The sequence below is a fragment of the Cydia strobilella genome, chromosome 15 (genome assembly GCF_947568885.1).
Source record: "Cydia strobilella chromosome 15, ilCydStro3.1, whole genome shotgun sequence".
Taxonomy (NCBI): Eukaryota; Metazoa; Arthropoda; class Insecta; order Lepidoptera; family Tortricidae; genus Cydia; species Cydia strobilella.
In genome coordinates this window covers 15,451,861-15,469,819 of record NC_086055.1, presented here as the reverse complement: position 1 = coordinate 15,469,819, position 17,959 = coordinate 15,451,861, and the positions used below count along the sequence as shown (strand labels likewise).

Below are 17,959 nucleotides of genomic sequence, written 5' to 3'. Positions count from 1 at the left end.
TTAGTAGAATTTAAATGACCTGTAGTGGAGATGGTATTGAAGAGAGCCACACGAAATCGAGCGCTCGAAATTCAAAAATCGGTCCCAAAAAGCTTTATGAATTGTCGGTTAATAGTGTGAAAGATGGTAGGTATCCAAAATACGGTGCCGCATCCTCTAGCCGCCCACAAATAAAAACTTCTCAAAACAATTTTGACTACTCAAAATGAAGATTTAAAAAGATTCAAGTTATAGTGGACTAGGAATAGATTTGCGGGAAGTGAATTCCACTCCTTAGCCGTTCGCATTGATAAAGCTTTAAACTTTAAGTTCCGTTTTAATTTAGTGTTTATTTTAAGGTATCAACACTGATGTTTTTCGCGGAAGAGAGTTTCGAACCTCTACTGCTCAAGGTCCTAAACGGCATTTCTGAGGAGCCTCCTAATTACGGACCTTCCTGCATGATTGTCTACGCTGTCGAACTTGGCTCTAATGTAGTGCTGTTGTGCGGTATAATACGGGTATGTTTGTAGCAAAGTGACGTCAGCGACGTCATAATGACGTAATTATGGCGTCATAATGACGTATAAATGCTGTTAGTTATTAGGTACACTACATTTACTATAGGGTTCATGAACTGCAGAACAGAAGCCCCCTATTTATTGGCGCGAAGCATTGTCAAGTTTCCATTTTAAGATTTAAGCCACTAGATGGCAGACCCTACTATGCGAAATAGAGTCAGCGTGAAGTGTAGGCCTGTTAGGCCTGTAGGGAGAGGGAGCAGCTGCTTAGAAGCGTGAATTGTTTTCGCTTTCGATTCAGGTTATGACATGGCAGACCCTCCAACAGTTTAACACGCACGGTCTTTATATATTGAGCGCTGGCATTAGCACCACTTAATTTTCCGGTCTAGTGCTGAGCTGCTTCCGTATCTTGTGGAATCTGGCTTCTGCGTTACGGCCTTCAGGGCATCAGCTGATGGCAGCGGTCGAAACTCGGAACCCGGTATTTGTTCCATACAAAAAACCGGTATTATTACGTTATTTTTCGTTCTTTGGTTTATTATTTAATTTTTAATGGGACAATCTAATAATACAGTTGTTACCTAAATAAATGATTCAGTCATCGAATTTAAACTGTTGTGAGACATACCTCCCCCAACCGGCTTTCTCGGCGCGCGGCAGTACGCAATACACGCGCGGTCGTCGTGAACGCTGCTCGCACTATTAGTGCTTGAGAAAGGAGACCTAGGCTCTCCGAAACATGTCGCGCTAGTGACTAAAGCAAGTCAGTCTAAACCGTGAAATTATTTAATGATTCGTCAGTCCTACGTAAAGAGCATAAAATAATTCAAAATATTATTATTATTATTTAATAAGCAGGCAGACAGTTATGGCAACTGATATGGCCTGTATCCAGTATTCATAAAGATATATAGTTATCATAAATTAGGCTAATAATATTGGGCTATTTCGGGGTTTTTTTTAAATACCGGTTCCGAGCCCTGGCTGATGGTCTTTCTACCGCCATACAACCTGCTGACGATTTTTTTCTCCACAATAGCATCTAAACTATCTGACAAAGTTTCAATAGTTATGCTAGCTATTACACCATTATTTGACGTGTTTGGATGGCTGTCGTTTCTCAACGCACCAACGGAGCGGCAGCTAACATAGGGTATAAAGAAGAAAATTTAGCTGTGCTTAAATGCATTGTTTTGCAGAACGACCTCATACTGCTTCGTGTCTACATGTACTTTGCCTTCGGAGTCCTGACGGCTGCGCTTATGGCTTACTCCGTGATGTTCGCACCTCAAGAACTAACCGTGAAGTTCCTCATTGCCGCCAGCATTGGTAAGTTCGCTGGACCCTATTTGGTACATACGTGTTAATCAAGTAGGTACCTTACATGGAGAGCGATAGGTCATACAGTCATCACTTAGGGGGCACAGACATCACTTTTCGAAAGAGTTTTTTTGCTGTCGCAAAAAGGCCGCGACTTTGTACAACAAATCCATTTAAAACCAAAATTTTAATTGCTTATCGTAATAAAGAGAAGAAAACGCACTTAGATAGTACAGTGCTCTAGAGCAGAAACGTATCATTTTCTGCACACGTTTTAAAATAAAAACGGCCCACTTTCAGAGCATGAGAAATGAAAATACAATTCTGCTACAGCACCGATAAAGTCTACCTGTTGAAGCCTTTAAGTAATTCAACATCGTAGGAATTGTCGCTCTTAAAATTCCAATTTCTCTACAATGTCACAGACGATTGCCATGTCACACCTCACACTATAAGTAATAATGTTTCTCCTTCTTGGTCACAGGACACCAAATCTACATCCTACTGTTACTGCGTAGCGCAATGATCGAAATAAAACAGGCTTTAAAACAGAACGAGAACGATTACGTGGTCAGATATCGAAAAACGAGCGGTCGATATGTACCAGGCACAAGAGATAGGTACAGTGTTGTTATCGAACCTTATAGACGACGCTCAGCTAATCCTTATGATAGAGAACTTTATAGACGAAGCAGTTCATTGGTTCCCTTTGGTAGAGAACCATATAGAAGTTCATTAGTACCTTATAAAGAAGAACCAGGGTGGCAAAGCTCAGTACCTTCTGTTCAAGAACATGTAACAGTAGTCGAGGAAGAAAAGGCAACGGTTATAGTACATTCGCCAGCGAAGGAAGAGCTTGCTAAGGAAGTTGTTGATAAGGAAGAGACGGCTAAAGAAGTGAAAGGGAAGGAAGAGAAGGGAAAGGAAGTGAAACGTAAGCGTAGCTTCTTTGGGAGGAATGAGAAGGTGAAAAAACATGAAAGCAAGAATGTGATAAACGATGATTGAATCATGTGCTTGTTTGATAAAATGTATTACTGTTATAAATCAAAATAAGGTTACACTTAAATGTAGGTTTGTGACGAAGTGACTGATTTATGTTTTGAAATATACTTATAGGTAATTGAATATTTTTATTCTTATATTATTTAATACACTAGCAGCTGCAAGCTGATGCGTGCATATCACAGGACTTGTTAATATGTAAATAAATAATTTATTTGTCAAAAACATTCTATTAATTAGCCCCCTTTAATGTCAGAAACGATGTTTATTACGTTCCAAAGGACATCCTTATTATATTAATCAGAAGTATGACATTAAAAATAAAAAACCGGACAAGTGCTAGTCGGACTCGCCCACCGAGGGTTCCGTACTTTTTAGTATTTGTTGTTGTAGCGGCAACAGAAATACATCATTTGTGAAATTTTCAACTGTCTAGCTATCACGGTTCATGAGATACAGCCTGGTGACAGACAGACGGACAGCGGAGTCTTAGTAATAGGGTCCCGATTTACTCTTTGGGTACGAAACACTAAAAATTACTACTAAATAAAAATATAGAGACGACGTAAGGTCCTAAAATTGTTAAAATTCGATAATCATCATCATAATTAGGTAAAGCTAAACAAGGGATAAAGGCAAATAACTCCACGAGAATGACCTCCCAAATAACATAAAAAACGAGAGTAAATTAAGCCTGTTTAGCAAGAAACTAAAAACATTTCTGTTAGATGAATGTTACTATAATATTAGAGAATTTTTTGAAGATATTTAATATCTCTTTTGTGATACTTGTGATCGTAAATTAATTGTAATTGTAATTAATATTGTGCATGGCAGATTTTATTTAAATGTAAAATAATTAATTAATTATTAGGCTCATATGTAAATAATAATATGTATAATTTTAGATTAAATAAGTATGTTTCCCTATGTGGAACTATGTTGCCGTGCCCTAACAGGGCGTCACATGAACAGCTTATATTTAAGTACAGGTACATGCTATGTGATATGCAATAAATGATTTCAATTTCAATTTACCTAGGCCGTGCTCATCCATCGGTACCCCGCAATCCAATCGCTAGTCTAGTAAAATAATAGGCTAATGTCACATCGTAAATTTCAGCGCCAAATAAATTACGACCTTGTTCATTAGCGACATCCTAATTAGCGTATCAGTTAATATACATTTTTGTGCACCCGTCGGCCGTTGGCGGTCGTGTCGCGATGGAAAAGTTTGGGGAGTATGTGAAGAAAAGTGTGCTTAATTTTAAGTTGCAGCAATGTTGCTGGGTGGCCAGTGTGAGGACCGGTGCGCTGACGCTTGCTTGCTTAAATATTATTTTGGGGGTGAGTCCATCCTATCCCACTTAATCGGTTCCTGTTAAAGTTACTAGAGTTCACACTTAAAGTGCACATAGATATATTTGCTGTTGAATAAGATCATCGGCCTACCAAATCAAAACGTGATTTGAAACTGTATACACAGGCTTAAAACCAACTGTTACTACTAAAAATGTTTTTGAACCGACGACGTTCATGACGTCCCCCCCTTGACCTCTTAGATAAATAATAATAAATATTATAGGGACATTCTTACACAAATTGACTAAATTCCGGTTAGCCCAAGAAGGCTTGTGTTGTGGGTACTCAGACAACGATATATATAATATATACATAGAAAACATCCATGACTCAGGAACAAATATCTGTGCTCATCACACAAATGAATGCTCTTACCAGGATTCGAACCCAGGACCATCGGCTTCACACAAAGCAGGGTCACTACCCACTAGGCCGGACCGGTCGTCTATACGTATATCTCGCGACCCTTAGATATTTGAAACCAGTTGTTTTTTTAATATTTACTTGGGCTATGCAATCCTAAAGGAAAAGCTTCGCCCCCAGGGGATCGCCACCCACAAGTAGAAAAACATAGCTTTAGTTTAGTGTTAGGTGTACATCTCTCCAACTCCATCCATAAAAAACTTACTAACCGGCGATGGAACTGACGTGTAATCTTGTTTTTCAGTTAACCGTACTCGTAGAAATATCGAAAGGAGAAGAAGCAAGCTTCACTCCGCTGCTACTCCAGGCTTTAAGCGAAACCACTGATAAGGAAGAGGATGGGCCGGACTTCATACCTTCTTGCATCATCGCGTATGCCGTGGAAATCGCTTCCAACGCGCTGGTTATATGTGCTATGTGGCGGGTATGATGATTTTGAGCTTTTGAATTCTATATCCACTGCTTATTATATCTACTTTTGTATTAATTGGCCAATTCCCTAATAAGACAAATAGGTATCTCTATGAGAGAGATATATATATGTTTACTAGTTGTGTGGAACAAAAATAGGTATCTTTCCGAGACACGGATACGATACGATATGTTTACTAAGTATATGCAGTTAGTGTAGAAATTCAACAAATTAATGGCGCCATCATGAATATGAGCTTCTTTTACACTAGCTTTGTTGATTTTAAAATGTCTTTAGTTAGCTGCTGTAAAAAAATGTATTTTGTTCTTAGCAGGCATTTATATAAGATTTCTAAAAACAACATTTTTAGAGGCCATGTGCAGGCAAAAGGCCTATAACCGGTAAGCTCTGTTTGTCTTATCAAAGGCCAAGATAGGTCAAGATAGTCTTATAAAACACAACCTAGATTAAAGTTTCTGAAAGTCATACATATTTATTTCAGAACGACATAGTGCTCCTTCGAGCGTACTTGTACTACGCCGTGGGGGTTCTCACGTTGGCTATCATGATATACTCCGTGGTCATTGGAGCCCTGGGGCTCATACCGGAGCTACTCATTGTAGCTAGTGTTGGTAAGTAGACCAGCTTTGGTCTTTCTATCATTATACGAGTCCACTGCTAGGGAAAAGCTGTCCAAAATTATTTCACAGCCAGTTGATTTTGCAAGCGTCCGCAATGCTGCATACGACAACGACCTACGACTGTCCCTGTGTGTAAGTATGATACATTTATGCCAGTAGGACAAGTAGGTAGTAGGTAGGTATATCTAAATACTGCAGCATTCTTTTATACACCTTTAGCACCTATCTTTACCTTTAGGCATACTTTTTTCAATCTAGTTTTTAATTCAAGGTCGCCCAATTAAGATACAGGCTATGCCTAGATTGGGGACCCCTGTTCATACTGTTCTCTATAGAAGTACCGCTGTATGCATGCAACTTGACTTCATGTATAGGTATTCCATACTGTAAAACCCTTTTTTGTGTGTGCAAACAATTTTTTTTCTTTTTTTTTTTCATATGCACTGCAAAACTACTCTAAATATAGGATGTGGATCTGTACGCCTTGTGGCAAGTCGTTGTATACGTGCATAGCACTGTTTCGCTCAATCGCTCATACAACAAAGCGGCGTGCAGATGCAGATCCGCACATGTCACGATGTAGCGCATTTTATTCTACAGTTTATTGAAGACAGTAACTTTTAGGTAGGTTACCTTAAAAAGGATACTCCGTAATACCAAGGTTAGTTAGTTCCTGGTCAGTTCAGAATTAGTCCATTCAGGCGTGTCATTGACACAATTTTAATCGTTTTATAACAAATATAAATTCAGTGGCATTGTCGTCGAGAATCTAAAAATTGTCTTCCAATTATGGGAAACTTTTACAGTGCCGAAGATATACCTAATATTGTTCACGCACGAACTATTATATATGGGGAATTTCGAGCTAAGGAAGAGAGAGGGTAAAGAGGATGTGCGTGACGGTGGAAATTGGGTATGAAGGTCAATAAAGCAGGACTTTTTTGATTCGTGCGATAAAAATAGTTCAATCTTCTTTTACTCTTGATTTAAAAAAATACATAGGTAGGTTTTACGTATCAGGATGTTGTGAAGACGTATTATCCCTCTACTCTCTATTTATGTACAGTAAGCAGAAGTTGCTAAGCGGGCGAGGTGTTCTAAATTACCTTGACACACCTTATTCTCTTAACAATAAAGTCGCGTCAAGATCATTTTGAACACCTCGCCCGCTTAGCAACTTCTGCTGCTGTGTACTTACCTCCAGCCAAGGGAAATGATATCGAAGTCACCAATAAAAGTCACATTCTTGATTCGTTAATCGCTATAATATCTTTGCCGCTGAATAACTTTTTTTATCAATTGTATACCGTATAAAGCTAACCGTCTTTCGTTATATCTTTCCAGGAACTCAACTTTATCAAATAATGTTAGTACGAAGCGCAATGGTCGAAATAAAACACGCCTCAATAAAGAACGGCTACACCGTCAACTTAAAACCAATTAACAAACCAGGCTCTGGATCTAACGAGAACTATACCGTTAATATCGAGTCAGAAAAACCTAAATTACCACCGAAACCAGTGACTAAAGGGGATATATCCAAGTCGGTAATAAAGGAAGTTACCGATAAGGAAGTAACGGCTAAGGAAGCATCGGTTACTGTGCATTCGCTAGCGAAGCAAGCGTTTCTTCGCGAAGCGACGGAAGAAGCGAGGGAAGGTGTGCCTTCGCGTGTCCTCGTGAAGGAGAAAGCGAAGATAGATAGAGCGAAGCCAGAGAGAATTGATTTTACGAAGAAAGTGTAACGTGTTTTTAATAAGTTTTTGTAAATTAAATAAATGACAATTGATGTAATTTTATATACTCGACTGCGACATTAAAAGATGCTACTTAAAATGTGTATTTCTATCTAAAGTTTCTACCAAAAATAACACAATAATTGAACGAGTAGCTTGGGCAAAAATGCTTACTTATGCCCGGATGTTCTCCTCTGCAGGTCTCGCATTTCTCAACCATTTTCTCGTGAAATTTAATCAGCAGGTTCGGTTATCTAGATATATTTATTTTTCAGTCGTTTTGTTTTTGGAAAATGTGTGCCAGTATTACAGTATTAGAGTACTAAAGACCATTGTAAGTTCGCTGTGAGTAAGTATTTTTTTTAGCTTATGAAATGTAGCTTAATCGCGATGTACTAACATGAAACAGTAAGTACTTAATAAGTTTTTGGCAAAAATTTCATTTTTGGTAGGTACAAGCTTTTATCGCTATCTACTTTTTTCTCATAATATAACAATAATTTCCACAGGCAACTACTCATCGAGACAATTCTAAAAACTTCAAACACAATTAAGTTTCTTTGTTTTATCGTGGTTTTATCACAGTTCCTATGGCCACACCCTGTCTCCATCATAGCTACTTCAACATAATCAGAGCAGCTCGATGGTATCATAATACTGCATTGTCACCCGACTTACATATGTAGGTATGCAAATTTTCAGCTTCATTGGAAGTCGGGAAGTGGGTCAAATTTAACTTGCAAGATTTGACCCGTACAAACATAGCGGAGACGCCTTGTCTGTCATTTTCTGTACAAAACAGTGCCGATTTTTGCGGGGAGGCGGAGCACGTCAAATGTATGGCTATTTTTGTATGTAACGTACAAATAGCCATGTCACTCATGTCAGATAAACGTCAATCCATACAAAAGTATGCACAATTGTGCAAGGTTTTCGGCAGAGGGGCCATTGCAATTTAATAAAAAGCTTGTAAAAAGGTAGTTAAAGCCATAAATGCATTCTATGCCGCCTTAACTTTTTTTAACATAATCTGAACAACACAGCCAGAATTTGGCCAGAATACAGCAGTGAACCGAGAGCAAAACCGAGAGTGAACCTTGAAGCAAAGCCTTGAAGTCTCCTTGAAGTTGCTTGAAGTAAAAGAATGTCTATTATTTTTGACAATGTCTTGCAAATACAAATTAGCATAAACAACGTTCTCATACTTCTGAATTATTAGTTTTTCGTGAAAATTTCAAGTTTTCCAGTATGCAATCCAGTAGAGAATGGATTTTAATAACAAAACCTATTACTGCTGGTCGCCCGACGACCGCACCTCGAGATAGTAAATTGTACGTAAGTAATACAATAATTACTAACCCTGTATATTTGAACTAAAAGTCTTGTCTGTCAGAAAATACCTTTTAAACGTGAAATCGGCTGCCTTTTTGATCGAAAGATTTCACGTAGGTAAACGTTGCTGATCCATTAAAACTTAAGACGTAGGTACTTACAAGGTAAAATTCGTGGTAGAATGTTCGCGATCCCAGGAGGCCCCCCCAAACGGTATATTGTGGGGAACGCCGGTGTGGGTTTAGTGGGTAGGCTCCTCCCCCTCTTTTCTCAAAGGAAAGAGCCGGGAGGTGAGAGTCTCACATACCCCCCATAATAGGCCCACCTTAGGTCAGGGGGACGATGCGTAACAGCATTCCCACACCGAGGAAAAAAAAAGGTAAAATTCGTCGCACGCGTCCTATGTGGCTGACACCCTAAAGATAGTCCCACTGTAATAGATTATGCAAGGGTGCAAAGTTTTGCCGCAAGTGTAAATACAACTGAAAGCGAGTCTCGAAATAAAACAAAGAAAAAGTTAATCCAATTAGGTACTTTGCTACTAGAGGAAAAGTTTAATTCGGGCGAAAAGAAAGCCTTTCCTAGTCAGCGAGAAATAGATCTCATTTCTTTAATTTTCCAGGAAAACCCTGCAAACCGGACCATTAACTGCGTCGCAGCCTCATGCAGAAATCTATAGAACAATGTATATTTCTAACAAGCGTCAAATACAATCACTAGATATCGATAAACCTGAAAGAAAACGTAACGTCAAGGAAGAAAAGAAAAATATAAACGTAGTTAAAAAATATAAAGCAGAAACCCAATCAACGTTCGATATTGTCAGTACAACCATGAGACGTATTGAAGAAACTGAAAAGACGCGTGAAATTATTGAAAACGCGAGCAGAAAGCGACGGAAAAACACAAGTGATGTAGCTGAAAAGAAACGTAGATGCCTACGTTGATGTCCAATGTCCAAGATATCACTCGGTTCTTCGGATTCTGATTTGAAATACCACAGATGTAGGTACCTCTAAAGGTGGTATTCCATCTGTCCATCTCTTTGTCCAATGTGTATTTGCGTCTCACATTTTGCTTAGTGAGAGACGCAATGCATATTGGAATAAGAAATTGGACAGGTGTTGGGTGCTTTGGGGTAAAATTGAACGAGTTTTTCATGCGGAGTAATATGAAAAGTCGCCCGTAATGCTTGGCATACGGACGATTTTTTGTCTTATCCCTCTAAAAAAATCTAGTGTATGAAAATTTTGTAATAAGTAAATGTCTTGATGTTACATATTGTTTTGATTACTGCCTGCACTAAGAACACATTAGCTCAGGGGTCGGCAAAGCGCGGCCCGTGAGCCACATTATGGCTCTTTGGAGCCCAATTTGATTCCAAGGCCACTATGGAACTTTGTCTCTAAACCACACTCAGAATAAATAGTAGTACCAGTACCTCCTACAGTACAGAAAGGACACTTCCTACAAAACCGAAGCTTGACAGCGTGTGATTCAGGGACGAATCATGCTGTCCCTTTCTAATGTATGGAACTATCCCTTTCTAATGTATGGAACTATCCCTTTCTAATGTATGGAACTATCCCTTTCGGCTATTTAGGGTTGTTAAAATTCAAGTCAAGTATGCAGAGATTTTGACAGCACACACAGCTAGTGCAGGTGTTATTTTAAACGTTAAACTTCTATGAAATTATGACATATAAATAACACTGGCACTGCGTGTGCTATCAAAATCTCTGCAGACTTTCTTGGTTTAACTCTATCTTATTACTTATTATCTTATCTGTGGTCGTGCACGCAAAGGGGCATCAAGTTGTGTCAACCCTAATAATAGTTCGGAGCAATGCTGAGCCGAACGGAGCCGAGAATGCCTGAAAGGAGGAGTGTCGCCGCACTGCCACTACTTAGACAACACACACACAAGCACAAACATACACAAGCACTGTCGTAGAAGAAGCGGTTGGCTCTTCTTCCCAAGTTTATCGACCCCTGCACTAGCCTGACGACTTGAGACCTTGTCTCGTTTGAATAAGGGTCATTTAGTGTGCATTTAGTTAATTGTTTCCTTAATAAAGTTTCCCCTTAACCTTTCGACGCCGTGTTAAACAACAGCTGTCACTCGGACGCCACGTCACCGAAGTGGCAAAACTGAAATTGAACTTTATGCATAGAGTCAATCCAAGAAGTCTGCAGAAATTTTGACAGCACACGCAGTGCAGGTCTTATTTTAAACGTCAAATTTCTATGAAATTATGGCATTGCGTGTGCTGTCAAAATCTCTGCAGGCTTTTCTTGGTCTAACTCTATGCACGTAGGTCTATGTTGCTCTGTGGTCTGTGACGGATTAATCCGTCTTTGGCGTTGGACGTTGGACCTGCTGTTCGGATATATCCGTCGTTGGCGTCGAAAAGATATAAGCAAAGATAGATATAACTCCGTAATAGATGGATACAGTCTATAAGGAAAAAACGTGCCCCGTAAATCAAGAAAATTTGATTCTCGTTCAGAGGGCGCTACTAGTTTTGGCCTACAGTCGTATAGATGGCGTTGACGGTTTCGTTTGTTATTTAACAATTTTAACGCATATCAGTGAAAGAACATGGGTCTAAATCATAAAAATAATTAATGCAAATAAAAAAAATCATTTATCTATATTTAAATACATTCTATCGTATTTTTATAAATCTTCATTTTTAGTTTTAAAGTGTGTCGACAGATGGCAGTGAATTTACTGGGGTTACAAAATTTACTATGACAGTACTGCTCTAGTATAAGTTACTCTATGATATAAGGGATCCAGGTTAGGTACAGATAAAAATAAACAAGAGTTGCTACAAAAATATTTTAATAGTCAACAAATTCAAAAGAAGTTTCAAATTTAATAACAAATGATTAACACATTTTTAGGGTCGATATAACAACAATTTTAACGTCTTTCTGTCAGTTTGAAAATTTACAGATACATTTACACGACTTCATATTTCAGCCAATGATATTAAACTACGAAGATATCGGAGCAATCAGTGCTCAAAAATATCTGAACCTACACCACGCCTTAAGAGGAAAGGGGACGGTCGCTTCTCCATACAAATGTAGTTCCCATTTTCCTCTCTGGATATTGACATTACGGAAAATGTTTTATATACCTAATTTGATGTATATTGACCATAACTATGCAGTAACTATGCCCCTACGTTTGACTTTTTTAGATTTTTTGATTATTGGAAAAATTAGGAGCGAAAAACAGATATCATACAAAATTTAAATGCTCCTAACTTTTATAATAAAGGTTAACTGGAAGAAATCTCTTAAAGGGTTATAGTTCGCCTTTGTAGTGCCTATTCTGTTTTCTGTGTTTTGTACAATACATATAATTAAAAATCCGAAAAAAATATTCTCAATAATGTTAATATCCAGAGAGGAAAATGAGGACTACGTTTGTATGAAAAGGCGATTTCGCGCGGGTCCTCCACTTTCGTCTTAGCAGTTCATATATCTATGAGCATCTCGGCCGTTACGATATATCTAATGGCGACTGGACCAATAATATGTAATACCGATTTAATTTTGTACAGTCGCCATCAGATATATCGGAGCGGCCGAGGTGCTCAAAAATATCTGAACACGCACTCTAGCGCCTTGACAATAGAGGCGTGTTCAGATATTTGTGAGCACCTTGGCCGCTCCGATATATCTGATGGCGACTGTACAAAGTACCTACAGTCAAGAGAAATAAAAGTAGGTTCTTTTGTGTTGTCCGTGAAGAGAATTGCTCTCGAGTGTAAAAAGGATGAAACCAACATTTGTGACGTTTTCAACCAAAAGGTACATTGTCGCTTGTTGATAAGGTTGATTTCTAATTGAAGCTATATGGAAATAGCGCCTTACTGACAAGCGACAATAAGTACCCTTCTGGTTGAAAATGGCACATTTATTTTATCAAACTGACAGTACTATAAATAAACGTCGATTGTCTTGTTATATTGACCCTTAACCCTTCAAGTAGCAGGCCACCGGCTCGTGGTCGATTAAGTGCCAGTTGCACCATCCGCACTTTACAGACTGATCAACGTCACCCGGCGCGCCGCGGCAGTTTACTATGAAACTGTCCATACAATAAAATTTAGCGAACTCTTTAACGATGACAAGTTTGGTGCAACCGACCCTAAGTCATTTAAATTTAAAGTTTGATTAATGAGGGCTATCGTTTTTGTGCTCACCAGTTGGCGCCACTGTAGATGTAGTTGCCCAACCCAATTGGGGAAGTACCTCCACCTTACAGAAAACCGCAGCCAAATAAGACTACACCCTACTCATAGTGTTGTGTTCCTGCCGGTGAGTAAGGTTGCCAGAGCTCAACGAGGGAGAGGAGTGTTAGGGTCGGCAACGCGCATGTAACTCCTTTGGAGTTGCAGGCGTACATAGGCTACGGAGACTGCTTAACATCAGGCGGGCCGTATGCTTGTTTGCCACCGACGTAGTATATAAAAAAAAAGGTCCAGAAAAACAAATCTCAAAATTCTTCTACGCTTATTTTTATAAAATCAATACGTTCTAATATACACAAAGGTATTTTAACGTCTAAATGTGTCATTTTTTCAACCTGTTTAATTTTGTATATATTTTAGTTGGCACTTTTTAAAACCACTAACATTTATTGAGCTCTATTGTTTACCATAATTAATCAAAGATGGACAAAGATTTACCACAATTATGAATAAGGAGTGAAACTTCCCGATAAAAAAGCTTGAAACCCCCAAACTTCTATGCATTTGACATTTTGAAAGACCTCCATCTACACTGGCGCCCCTAGCGGCGAAATTAAAAGCGGTAGCCCTAATTGAAATAAAATCAAAATTCCAACTACTAAAAAATTACGTTGCCACTTGAAGGGTTAAACTATGACCATTAATGAAGAAAACAAAACTTAAATTCTACTTAACATACATTATCGATGAAAAGATTAGAATACCTATACATCATTGTAATCATTTTCGGCATCACACACACTATGACATATAGATTGTTCAAAAATTTAGAATTTATTAATTATGTATACTTATCTATCCTTAAGTAACATCACATCAAAGGTAGTTCAATTTGGCGAAGATAATTGTAATAATAATTACTTATGGCTTTATTGACCAAGCGTTAGCGAAGGTCTCTATTTCAGCTTGGGCAAAATTGCTTCTCTTGAAATTCTGCGAGCTGGGGCCAGTTTATCAAAAGCTTGTAACTTGTAATACAAGCGGAAGTCCCTTTCTAACAAAAGCTGTCAAAAAGTGACATCCGCTTGTATTACAAGTCACAAGCTTTTGAGAAACGGGCCCCAGGTTCGATGATTCAATAGAATTTGAGTGACGCTTTTGTCACATATGGCGTTCTAAAGGGGCCCACTGACTATCAGTCCGCCGGACGATATCGGCCTGTCAGTTAGAACAAAAATTTGACAGTTCCGAACAACTGACAGGCCGATATCATCCGGCGGACTGATAGTCAATGGGCCCCTTTAAAGTTAACGCCATACGTGGCATACAAAAAAACGTCACTCATATTCTATTTAATCATTGAAACAGCTTGGCTAGGATGAGGTATCACATTTAATTTATAATAGAAATAGATTTTGACACTGCAAAATAATATAAAATATATATGATGTAGTGATTACATAGCACAAACATACCCACATTTATTAACTGAAAGCACCATGGAAAACAACCGGTTTCGTAGCGTTTAAAAGAAATAGTTATTTACGATACAAGTGCGGAAAAGTGGAAATTCGAAATAAATTAAAACACGACCGCAGGGAGTGTTTTAAATTGACACGAGTTGCGAATTACCCTTTCGCACGTGTATCGTACAACGTTTTACAGTACATATGGCCCTTTAATCTTTCGACACATGCACGAAAAGTGCTTTTTTACGCACTAGTGCGAGAAAGTAGCACCATATGTACTGTAAATAAACTTTAAAGGGCCATATGTACTGTAAAACGTTGTACGATACACGTGCGAATAGGTAATTCGCAACTCGCGTCGATTTAAAACACTCCCTGCGGTCGTGTTTTAATTTATCGCCACTCGTTTCGAATTTCCTCTTTTTCTGCACTTGTATCGTAAATAACTATTTCTGTTCTCCGTGCGGCAACCGTCAACTTTCGGCCCGCTGCGCTAAAGGACATTGCTGCTCCAAGTATGTAATATACTATTTCTTTCTTTTTTATCTTACTTTTTTTCCTATTATCTACTCTATCAGTCCTGACAATAAGTTGGACGGGCATTTCCGATCACAATTTTCAACAAAAAATTATACTATTTCAGGCCATAATACGTGTACTCACAGTTTTTAAAGCATAGTAAAAAGACCCCCTTTTTCATAAACGTCTACTAAAGTTGACAAGCCGCTAATAATCGCTTGTCCCTTTCCATCATACCAATACGACGAAAAGGGACAGGGAAGGGACTAGAACTAATTTCACCTGGCGCCTATTACCCCCTTATTCATAAACGTCTACTAAAGTTGACAAGCCGCTAATAATCGTTTGTCCCTTTCCATCATACCAATACGTCGGAAAGGGACGGAGAAGGGACTAGAACTAATTTCACGTGGCGCCTATTACCCCCTTATTCATAAACGTCTACTAAAGTTGACAAGCCGCTAATAATCGTCTGTCCCTTTCCATCATACCAATACGTCGGAAAGGGACGGGGAAGGGACTAGAACTAATTTCACGTGGCGCCTATTACCCCCTTATTCATAAACGTCTACTAAAGTTGACAAGCCGCTAATAATCGTCTGTCCCTTTCCATCATACCAATACGTCGGAAAGGGACGGGGAAGGGACTAGAACTAATTTCACGTGGCGCCTATTACCCCCTTATTCATAAACGTCTACTAAAGTTGACAAGCCGCTAATAATTGTTTGTCCCTTTCCATCATACCAATACGTCGGAAAGGGACGGGGAAGGGACTAGAACTAATTTCACGTGGCGCCTATTACCCCCTTATTCATAAACGTCTACTAAAGTTGACAAGCCGCTAATAATCGTTTGTCCTTTTCCATCATACCAATACGTCGGAAAGGGACGGGGAAGGGACTAGAACTAATTTCACCTGGCGCCTATTACCCCCTTATTTATAAACTTCTACTAAAGTTGACAAGCCGCTAATAATCGTTTGTCCTTTTCCATCATACCAATACGTCGGAAAGGGACAGGGAAGGGACTAGAACTAATTTCACGTGGCGCCTATTACCCCCTTATTCATAAACGTCTACTGTCAGGCCTGTCAACTTTAGACGTTTATGAATAAAGGGGGTAATAGGCGCCACGTGAAATTAGTTCTAGTCCCTTCCCCGTCCCTTTCCGACGTATTGGTATGATGGAAAGGGACAAACGATTAGCGGCTTGTCAACTTTAGTAGACGTTTATGAATAAGGGGGTAATATTAGGCGCCACGTGAAATTACTTCTAGTACAGTCAGCATCAGAAGTTGCTAAGCGGACGAGGTGTTCAAAATTACCTTGACGCGCTCTTATTCTCGAAATAATTATTGCCAGGGAGGTTTTGGGATTATACTGAGCAACTTTTACTATGGGACCAACTCCGAAATCGCAGAAAACAATTTGGCTGTTTCATACATTTTGGCTGGTCCATTTTCTATGGGAAGGTAAATTTCTTTTCGCGATTTCGTGATTGGTCCCATAGTAAAAGTTGCTCAGTATAATCCCAAAACCTCCCTGGCAACGGGAACGCACTTATTTTTAATCACCCTGGGGGGATATTACTGGGGTTATTCCTAGATGTTATCACTAAGTTGTAACAAACGTTAACAACAGCTGATATATTTTTTTCTCGTATTTTCTCAGTGGTAACAATTGAGAAAGTGAATTTGTGGTAACTACTGGGATTTCTTATCAGTTTGGTGGTAACACCATAACCTTATATTATCAAGGAATTTATTTTGCGTTGTGAGTGTTGTGACATTTGCTTAATCTCAGAATCTAGACTGAAGCGTAGGAAGGTAGGTAACTTTTTTAACAAATAAGAAAAAAAAAAAAAAAGAACTTTATAAGCATTTTAAACATTAAACTTACATACTCTAAATCTATTGATATTGACATAAATTGACAACAATTATCTATTAAACTTTTATAGACATATAATTTTGCAAATATGAATTTCTATTTTATACCTTATAGGGTTAATTTAAAGTTTGGTTCACAATGACAATGGTTCCTTAGACTTATCTATAAGTTCCTTAGTACATAAATGAAAATTTAGCTTCTATTTTTTATATTGTGTAATTTTTTTTTGCTGATAAATGGTAGAAACGGGAATGGTAGAAATTTCGTACATCGACCCGACTGTTCCTATCTCTATCGCACGCGCGTAATTATATCCCTGTCCCGCTCATGATGCCGGCGGTCAATGACATTGTGCGAGCGAGACAGCAATATGATTATGCGCGTGCGATAGAGATAGGAACATGTATGAATTTCCTTGTACTACGGCGTCCTTTCTTTATCCCATATAAAACAGAAATAATGTTTTTTCAAATTAAAATACGTCCTATTACCAAAACGTTACTGATCTTTAACCTTCTAAGGCCCATCATACAAAAGATAGACAGTTTAATTTGAAATCAATAGTGTAGGGAAAGTGATTGATCGTATTTTGTTTTGAAATCGAAATACACAAAAGAATAGTTTTGTCCACTCGAATATGGTTTAAAGTACATTGAAGTAATTAATAATAGGTACCCATAATTACTATGGGCATTAAAGGGAAAAAAATTGTCACTTATTCTATAACACCAAGAGATTCTTTATAAGACATAAAAATTCTGACATTTACTTAACCTACTGATAATACAGATTACCCTTCACGTCCAAATCTTCATACTAAACTACGATAAAGTAATATAGATCGGCGGACCTAATATTGTCACTTTTAATACGTGATAAAGACAAAATATAAAATCCGTTCTCGTTCTATCCGTTCTTTTACTTTGTAGGTATTTATTTGTTCGTCTTAGTTCGAAGACCGCGACCTGAAAAAAAGAATTTTAATAAAACTTAGTAGTTATTTAACAAAAGAATACATGGAACCGGACATTTTTACTTATCAAAATTGGAAAACGGTTCGAAAGCGAGGAGGCAACTAGCCGACATCGTAAGTATTGTCATACATTTACACAGTACACCGGTAGTTGCAGGCCGGA

The 17,959-nt window shown here is 38.4% G+C and overlaps 2 protein-coding genes across 2 annotated transcripts; both read left to right on the top strand.

Moving 5' to 3' along the window:
• Positions 1-329: 329 nt before the first annotated feature.
• Positions 330-2,918, top strand: LOC134747813 (uncharacterized). Its single transcript, XM_063682451.1, has 3 exons — positions 330-500; positions 1,703-1,832; positions 2,308-2,918. The coding sequence occupies exons 1-3, from the start codon at positions 351-353 to the stop codon at positions 2,829-2,831; spliced, it is 804 nt and encodes a 267-aa protein (XP_063538521.1). The 5' UTR covers positions 330-350; the 3' UTR covers positions 2,832-2,918.
• A 1,009-nt stretch (positions 2,919-3,927) lies between these two features.
• On the top strand, positions 3,928-7,419 carry LOC134747812 (uncharacterized). The gene is made up of 4 exons (XM_063682449.1): positions 3,928-4,175; positions 4,858-5,037; positions 5,528-5,657; positions 7,011-7,419. Exons 1-4 carry the CDS (start codon positions 4,053-4,055, stop codon positions 7,409-7,411), a joined length of 834 nt encoding a protein of 277 aa, XP_063538519.1. The 5' UTR covers positions 3,928-4,052; the 3' UTR covers positions 7,412-7,419.
• Positions 7,420-17,959: the final 10,540 nt, after the last annotated feature.